At 39.5% G+C, this 9880-nt stretch overlaps 1 protein-coding gene across 4 annotated transcripts in view; it reads left to right on the forward strand.

Annotated features, from left to right (window-relative positions):
- The window catches only part of ctnnd2a (catenin (cadherin-associated protein), delta 2a), a 261359-nt gene that overhangs the window by 25173 nt on the left and 226306 nt on the right, over nt 1-9880 (forward strand). For all 4 annotated transcript variants that reach the window (XM_034862043.1, XM_034862040.1, XM_034862041.1 and 1 more), the window contains exon 2: nt 8518-8648. In XM_034862043.1, the coding sequence (XP_034717934.1) occupies nt 8520-8648 (129 nt within the window). In that variant the 5' untranslated portion in view covers nt 8518-8519. The remainder of the gene's footprint in view (nt 1-8517; nt 8649-9880) is intronic.

Here is a 9880-nt window from a genome sequence, read left to right on the forward strand (position 1 = left end):
AGGGTGCTTCACAGCGCTGTGGGCTACACACAGCAACAACAGCAACAATAACAACAACAAAAATGCATGTAAAAAGTATTTTTTCTTTTCCCACTGAATAGTATTTTTCGCTATTGAAGACTTACAAATAATTGGAGTACTTACTTAGAGTAATACATTAGAGTATATCATACAAGTACTACACTAGCAAAAGCTTGAGGTATCAATTGAAACAATCAATGTTCCTGTCTCTGTTGACTGCTAGCACTTGGGCTTTTGAAAGCGTGCAAAACAGGCCAGAGGCATCCGATTCCAGTTGTTTGTGACCAGCCTCCTGAAGGACTGGAGCTGCTGGAGCCACGGACCACACCCACCTCCACTCTCACTCTCGGCTCTGGTATTGCCTCTTCTGGGGTTATTTGGGTTTGCACATTTTTCTGAGGAAATCTAAGTTTAACAAACCACCAGTATGGATTTTCAAGACATGCATATTCACACATTTAATCCTTGTAGTGCATTTATAAGATCTGGAGGTCCGGGACTAGATCTAACTAAATTGGAACAAGTCTCTTTCTGTCCGTCCTTCGATTGACTTCACTCTTGCTGTGTACAGGTCTCCGTCGCTCGCTGCAGTACATAAACTCAAACATTTCAAGCATCAGCGATGCATCTTTTGTAATGTTTTTGTTCCCTGGTCCCAAATAAGTAGCTGCAGGGCTGCAACTAACAATGAGTTTCATTGTAGATTAATCCGTTTATTTTTATTTTTTCCATTAGTTGTTTGGTCACTAAAATGTAAAAAAAAAACTAAAAAAAACTAAAACATGTCAATCAGTGTTTCCCAGAGCCCAATATGGCATCCTTGAATGCTTTGGTTTGTCCACAACTCAAAGATATCAGTTAGCTGTCACAGAGGATTGGGGTGCATGGTCACGGAAGGCTTGTATCATGTGGACGCGCCAACAGTTTTGATGTCATTACTTAGAATTCCTCATGGGGGAGACAGAAACTATGCACTTTTGCTTTAAACTGAGTAAAGTGCTGTAACGTTAACAGTCTGTATTGCAAAAGAAATATCAAATCGGAGCGGCAGTTGCTGGTTGTATATAGCGGCTACAGAGCTCCCGGACGGTGGCTACCTGTGCCAGTTGTTTAGTGAGCGTCATGCGCCGATGACAGTTAAGTTTCAGATAAAGATTGTTGTTTGGATTAAAACACTCCGAAGGAATGAAAAAGCGTTTTCTGGTTAAAAGTATTTTAACCATTTTTTTTTGTTGTGAAGTAATCTCCGCTTTCCCTTCCTTGAAAGCGCTGTGTTATGCTATTTCCTTGCAAGATTATTTTCATTGGAATATTCAAGTTCCAAAATAAGTTTTTGCATGGTATTGGAATAGGGATGTAATTCTTATATGTTTTGTTTTGCTGTGCATTATCAAAAATGTATTTGTTCAAATATAAAGAAAACCATAACATACTAGGACTTTTGCTACCACTGTTTCAGATCTCCTAAAATGGAAAGAGGGAGCCATGGCAATATATACTGTCTTTCATTTTGATTGACACTCTGATATTTGATTTTCTGGTTTCATTTACAGTTAAGACACACAACAAGTTTTCCTCATATATGTTTTTTTCAAACTATAAAAAGGATCTCTGGAGAGTTTCAAGTCTCAACTGCATGCTGGGAAATCTGCATGAGTTAACGAAATCTAAAATTAGGACAAAAAAGAAATATGTGTTACATATTTGAAATTTTACCACATGAAGATTTGGACCACTACAGTTTCAGGAGTGGCTCCTTTTAGCACTGATCAATAGCACTTTCCTTGTAATTTCTGTAAGGTTCATGAGATGCAAACTTACTGAAATGGTTGTCAAATATAGAGAGATACAACTGTATCTATATTTAGTTGTGGGTGTGTCTTTAAAAATGTTGGCGTTCTTGTCCACACAGGCATACAATGTGTGTGCAGTTGTCCACATGCATGTACCATGCACCCTCGCCATCTCTCCACAGTGCTAACTGAATAATGCATCATTCAGAGTTTAATATTAGATGTTACATGGAGGTAAATTGGAGCTATCAATCTTCCAAGACATTCATATGTGGCAGACTTTCGGAATAATCTTTGAAAGGCAAAGCATTCTTTGGAGATCAGGAGTGATTGGCTGGGGAAATTGGGTGTGGAAATTATAATTATTATTCCTTCATTTTCAAAGCTTTGCCTCATTCTGATGACATTAGCATTATTAGCCGTATGTTTAGGATAATGACTATTTGAGCTCTTGAGGTTGCGGGTGAAGTGCACACAGCTAATGAGTTATAATAAATTCAAAAGTCAGATGTTTCTATCAAGTCTAATTTACATGTCTCTCTTTTTGTGTTTCAAAAACAGAAGAACATTACATAAATGGCTACTCGCCATTTCATATAGAACTATACTGCACAGATTTGATAGCCGTAAAATTGTATGTTTTGAGATCGGCATGTGTCACAATTATTGAAGCATGCTAGTTATGCATAGACAGCACTAAGACTTTGTGGAATATGTGATTAACAGCTGTGTGCCTGTGTGCATATGCTCAAATGTGTCTTTCCTTGAATGCTTGCAGGGTCAAGAGACACCCCATTAGAAACCATCATTTTTAAAGCGTGGCTTTGCGTCATCAAAAATGTGGTCCAATATGCATGAATTTCCATGGCCACTGAGCCATTTAAGAAATATTTGCCAATGAAATGCAATACTGTGTATTACCTCCTCTGTTGCCAATTTAAGCATGTCAAAGGAAACACTAACTGAATACCGACTTCGTTGCATTGGAACTGGTTCCAAATGTTTAGAAGTGGAATTTGTTTTACGTTTATTGATGCCAGAAAAATAATTTTTGACTTCTGAAATTCAATCGGCTGTTCCTGTATGAACATACACAAACGTATAGTGTTTAGGATGTGATGACCAAATATAGTATTTACAAATGTGGCCAAGACACAGAAAGACAGCAGTGATACAGTGCAAGACAGGAAGTCTTCAGAACCACCTAACAGTATTACAACTTGTGTATGAAAAGATACAGAATATTATTATACTTTTCTTTTTTGTTCCATGTTAACCAAGGACCCCTTCCCCCCCCACACACACACACAAAAACTAACCTTATTGATCCCACACTGGGGAAATTCCTAACAAAACAAAACAGATAAGAAAATACACATTAAAATAGAATAAATAAAAAATTAAAAAATAATATATAGATATATACATATACATAGACGTATAATAGGAATAGAACAAATAAGAGTAATAATAGTAATTTGTTGACTGTAAATACCCACACACACATTTCTTTCTTAATTCCATCTGGACCGGCGCCACAGCTAAATCTGCTTTAAATCTTTTAGCAGTATACTCAATGTACCCTTTTCTGGGTTGCAGTAATGCTTGATTTAAGACATTGCTACACATTGACTGACTGAAATGCCATGCCTCATATATCCAGCGCAGTAGAGTTCATTTTGAAAGGCGTAGAAAAATAAAATTTGCTATCCATAACATCAGTGGTAAACATCAGATCTTGGTGACAGCCTCTCAGGAGCAATCTATTGTAAACGACAGGAAGGTGGCAGGTCCTCATGCCTCAACAGTTTAATGCAGCCACAAAGCATGTTACATCATACATAAACAGACTCACTATGGCTTATCCGTGGACATAAAACCTCTCTTTCTGCTATTACTATTATTCCCGCGTCTTTCCCAGATATGAATAACTCACACCTGAATACAAAAAGTTACGAGTCCACTTTTCAAATTATTTTAAATAGCAAATCTGACAATAAGAAAAAAAGATCTATTTATAAAATGGAGAAATTAAACATTGTGATGGAGTTCGTTCTATTCAGGTGTCCAGGTAAGCCATGAAATTCATAGTACCAAGGCACTAAACTGAAAGAACTGAATATAATTAAGACATCGTTAACTGACACCGACTGACTTACACCTGTGCTTTGTGACATGTCAAAATGTTATCTGTGATAACTGCCAATGTTGTGTTATCATACAGTATATCTGCAGGAGGATTTAATCACCACCTGCTCTATTTCACATCCCTAAGGAACCTTCTTATTTTTATACAGCCATTATACAAACATTTCCAACCGAGACTACATTCTAAAGCCTTGTAAATATTTCAACAGTGGCAACAGTGTTAAGTGGAGAAGCATGCTTTTGATTGTATCCTAAGAGGAGCTACAATGGCTTCCTGATCATGCAATACTTGGGACGGGGCCTGGGGATGAAAAAGGATATCTGACTAAAAGAGACAAAGTATGTAGAATTTCTTACAGTCACATATAGTGCATTTCTTACTCTTCTGATGCACAGATACTGTATGTAGCCCTAAACTCCAAACCTCAATGGATTTTCTGACCACCATGCTAGTGGCAGGACAAGAACATTGAGAGATACATTCTCTAAGATTGAGGAACAAAAAACAATATATTAATAATATTAATGATTAACCTGTTAATTGTGTGCTACAACCAGGGGACACAGCTCACCACACATCTCACTGCAAACTGCTGGCCAGACAATAAGATTTAAAAATGTAAAACTTAAAAGAGGAAAAAGGAAGAAAAAAGGACAACAATAGAACGTATGGGCTGGATGGGAGAGCAGGGCAATGCAGCTTAGCCAAGGCTTAGAGTCAGACAGCTGATGGGTCATGGAGTAAAGGGAAAGGACACCTTGTGTGTGTGTGTGTGTGTGTGAGCACAATGTTCATGTAAGGTGTGTTCAGCCGGAAGAGGGCAGGTGTGGAGGCCTGTCAGGTCATGGTGTGAGCATTGGTCAGAGGTGCCTGTGCTCCTATGACTCAAGGTGTGAGTAACCTCTGTGTTTGATTGCAGGTGCATGTGTTTTTTTCTGTGTGAAGCGGAATCACTTTTTTTTTAGGGTCCAAGTGGACCCAATGGTCAAATTTAATATAAACTGCCATATTTTGAACCTGACACTAGGTGTTGCGATGGATGTTATTGAAGCCTTAATCCTAAAGTCGAGTGCCCTGGTATCTATGTGTTCAACTCCAATACCCTCAACCAATAATACTGCATTTAAATTAATCATTAAGATGAGTGGTTTATCCCCTCTATTTAACTTAAAAACAAATATGCAGTTCAGTTTAAGGATCCTTATTAATCTCAGTTGCAACATATGACATATTTTAATTATCAAGCTACTGATCTAGTTTTTCTGACCCGATCCCTATCTGAGTCCCCCCAATACCGACGTCTGATTGGATCATTAAAAATAACACAAATATATTTCCTAGCAGCACATTCTGTTTTTTTGAGTTGTGTTCAGCTTCCCGTTGAACTGAGGAGGAATGATTGCCTGACGTCTCCAAGGTCTTTATCTAAAAGGTCATTTTAATTCCCTTTTCTCAGTGGTCCAAACAGCGTGGAGCTCAGTGTGAGATACTGTAGTTCCTCGACTGCTTGTTTGCTTGTCTACTTTTTAAACTAAATTAGTGCTAGTGAAACTTTAAACTGTGATGTGCAATTTATTTTCCTATTGGGGGTTTTCTTTAGTTGTTTACACTTTCCTCTCCAAATGACTGCTACATGCTGGGTCATCTACAATGCTGTCAAAAACAGGAGACATAAGCCAAAGAAAATGTCAGGCCATCATTCCTCCTCAGTTCAACGGGGAAGCCGCACCAGAATGCGTTGCAATTAAGTGTGTCCCCAGAGCTACAAAAGCCCACCCTAGGATGAGGCTCCTGTTGCATTGTACCCTGCAGGACGTAACACATCTATTTAATAGCAGCTCAGCTGTGCCTGCTGACAATAGCCCAGGAAGAACATTGGTGTGGTGGAGAATTGTGACATTTGATGGCGTATGTTTGTACTGGGATTATCTCTGAAGCAGCCAGAGCCAGTAAACAGACTTTTTTTCCCTCCATTTTCTGAACACCGCACCTGTCTGGACACTAATCACAAAGGGTCTGTGCCTTCTCTATACACGATCACTGGATTTCTTGGACAATAAAGGGTTCACAATGATGTGTATTGTTGAATGCAGAGGCTAAAAAATTGCATTGCTGCTGCTTTTGGTTTCAGTTTTTTTTATTCTCTTAGTGATTTGGGTGTTTCAGTCTTTAGCTACATGAATTCCCTTATCAAAATCACTCAAACCTTGCTTTGCACACTGAAAGTAATTGCATTTGTGGCTTGTTTTTGTCAGTTTACTGAATATTGGATGTAACGGTTCAGAAAGCCTTGGGACAATAGCGGCTTGGCTGAATGAGTTTGTCTTCTACATTTATTCAGTGTTAAAAAGACAAACACACAACAGACACAGGTACAGACATTGAGACGGATCAAAAATAGGTGTAACTAATAACGCTGTATTTCATTTAGGTGTGCCAGTGCAGGGGCTCTGCTATTATGCAGGCTGGAACACTGGCATGGCCTACTGGCACTGCTAAATAGAATGAAGCCATCATTAATGTTATCAGTCAGACCTGTAATTACCCTGCCATGAGAAAGGTCTGTTATGCCTATTTCAAAAAAACTGTGGAAAACAACTGTAGGAATCCACAAAGAAGGTGAGGTGAGTCTTTCCTCTTCCCACTGACTTGCACATTTGGCTCATTCAAGAGAAATGCGGCAGTCAGCCAGCTGGTGTGATAAGGACTTTGCTGGGGTTCTGGTTGCTCAGGAGCCAAACTCTGGTGACTCATCTCCACTCAGGAGGGGAGATGCCAGACACAGTCGTGGTATTTGTCAGTGAGAGTGAAAATAACCATCTGCCGGCCATCTCGCCAAGCATCTTTTATTTACCGACACCACCCTGTCTGGCCTGCTGTCTGTCTGCTTGCAAGTTGACTGGCTGATAAACTGACTGGATGTTTGAATTGCCGGCTGTCTGGAGGATCACTCTCTGCCTTTGGAAGCAGCCTTGTTTGACGCTTATGGCACACTTCTTAACGTGTGATTAGCTCTAAATGACATTACTGTAAATATTCGCCCTCCAAAACCCTGCGTAAAACTGTAAAACACAAATAAACTATATGACTGGACTTGCACTGCAGACATGTAGACGCACCAGTCTGTGCATACATAATGTGTGGATCTAACCAAAGCTTGCACAGATTTGGATCTCCACATCAAATATTAAAAGTGAAGGGCTGAGACTAGTGGCAAATTGTAAAATAAGAGACTCCATGATCAAATCCCACACTCAATCGGTTCATTATTTAGTCTTCTACTGAAGTCAGAGCTGCTGTATTGACAAAATCCCGTCCCCATGGTCTGTTCTGCTAAAGCTTGCAGACCAATTTTCCTGATTTCTCTGACTTTTTATCTCTCTCTCTCTCCCTCTGTGTTCTTCGCTCAGACAGGAAAGAGGCACAGAGGCTGTTATTGATAATTTAAAACAATTCAATAATTTTTCAGAAGTACATGATCCATTTCCTAGATGGCTTAATAGCAGCGACAAATGTGGCATCTATAATCAGTCCTAATGATGAATTACAGCAAAGGGAAAAGACAGGTCTATCCATGCAGGACTGATGGTAATTTGTTATAGTTGGAGAGGTGGTGTTTGATTCCGGTTGATGACCCAAACCTATGAGCTTTATTTTATGTAAATGACCAATTGGGATAGTCTTTTTGAAATGAACTAGTCCGAGACACTCATCACTTTCCTGTATCCTCAAAAGTAAATAAAGTAATTAAAATCATGATAAGTGGGGCATCACTTTTTAACGAGTCTACTAGGAACCATATTTGTGAAGTGACATACTGGCAGGGACACAGGTGTGACTGTGTGACTGTGTGTGTGTGTGTGTGTGTGTGTGTTTGTGTGTGTTTGTGTGTGTGTGTGTGCGTGCGTGCCTGCGTGCGTGTGTTTCCGACTAAATGCTGTATTTATTTAGAATCCAGGCTTTGGAATTCATTCAAGCACCTTTGTTTCAACAAGACTCAAGGTGGTTAATAGGGCACACTGACTGACATGGCATGTTTAAAAGACCGGTTCCCCTTGATAGTAACTGTCAAAATATCTGTCTACTCACTCTATTTTAAGTAAGTATGATAATTTAACCCAGGCTATGCTAACTGTACATGAACTGAATCAAACTGAACAGACTAAACTGAACTAACAAAGACAAAACTGACCCAACACTCTGAAGACAAAGGGGAATATATGTATATATATTATGGCGGATTAGACCATTAACTAAACCACAAAACTGGATGGTGTTTAATATTAATATTCAATAATTAACTTAAACAAAAGCACCAACAGGCTAATATAGTATTTTGATGATATGATATGGTAGGTACTTGGTACAGTCTGATTGACCAATATTTAATTCAATTTCTGAGCTAACTAAGCTTTAAAACTGTTTTTAAAATTTTAAAACTACATACAATTTCTTGCAGTTGTACTTTTAGGTGTAAAAAATGCAATATTGTACTCATTAAAACTGCAAGCAGGTTAATCATGTTTCTTCTTTGTGTGTGTTTGCTCATAGTAGCGATGCCAGTGCCAGAGCAGCCTGCGGAGCAGGAGAAGGGGGCCATGGTGGCCCCTGTGATGCCAGCCTCCAATGGAGACAGATCTGAGACAGAGACCACCTCCTCCATCCTCGCCTCTGTCAAAGAGCAGGTAGGATCTCAACAATGTACATGTGTGTTGTACACGTGCCAAACCTGTATTGTGTTCAGCTTTGATAAGAAAGGCCCATTTGTTTTCTTCTGGTTATTCATTCCTCGTCTCTCCTCCCATAGCCCTCAAACAGCTTGCTGTGAGGTGGGTCAGGAGGTTGTCACTGTTATTCAAGGGAAAAGACACTGCACTGCTTCAAAGTGTTTAAAAGAATCCAACGATTGATTGGTGCCCAGGGAATACGAGAGTGTAATGGATGGAAATGATGGAGATTACGCGGCGAGAGCTGTAGCCAAGTAGACATAATTTAAAAGGTCATTAAAATCAAGGCAATCACTCGACAGGGAGCGTTGAAAGGAGGACAGGCTGGGCCATGATGCCGTCTGGTTTCAGGTTAGCAGGAGGAATGGGAAAGACGGAAGGAAATGGAGGACGTAGAGAGGGGAGAGAAGAAATGGCAGATGGAATGTTAAAGTCGAGGTGGGCGGATTGGTTTGGTGAGAGAATGGAGGGAGTTTGGTGCAGAACAACAATAACTTTAATGTTTTCCATAGGAAGCTACTGAGACAAGAGACCTCAACAAGAGGTGAGACAAAAAAAGTAAAGAATGAAGGGGAATCAGCTTTTTGGGTTGGATTAACACAGTTCTGTGTGTCAAGTAGGAATTTTGTGGAAAAACTTCACATTTGTGTGTGTGTACTTCTTTGTGTTACATTTATACTTCATTGAAGTATTAAACAAACTGCCTCACCCAAAACATATGCATGACCCTTGCTTGCACAATGAAAAGACATTCCAATTCCCAGGCTAGTTCTCACTAATTGCATTTGGTGATTTGTGTTTAGCCTTGGACTTATTCCTTTGTGTAATGGAATTCTTTTTCATTTGGATTTAGCTCATCAGCAAGTGCAAAACACTAGATTTGTCATTTTGCCTATCTACGTTGACTCTGAAGTTCTCCTTAATTTAATACCACAAACTATTCCATTTACCCTTACTGAGTGAAGGACAAGTGCTGGTGGCAATTTAAGCGTTTTTTCTCTTCTTCCCTTTTGCAAATTACATTCATTTGAGGGTTTTTTCTACCAGAGAACCTCTCAGTACTCTCCCATTACTGAGTCACTGAAGCATGTAGGGGTTAGTCAGATTCATGCTTTGGACCAGATTTGAACCCGCAGCCCCCCCACACACAAACACAAACACAAACACACACACACACACGCACACACACA

Source organism: Etheostoma cragini, chromosome 22 (genome assembly GCF_013103735.1).
Source record: "Etheostoma cragini isolate CJK2018 chromosome 22, CSU_Ecrag_1.0, whole genome shotgun sequence".
Lineage (NCBI taxonomy): Eukaryota > Metazoa > Chordata > Actinopteri > Perciformes > Percidae > Etheostoma > Etheostoma cragini.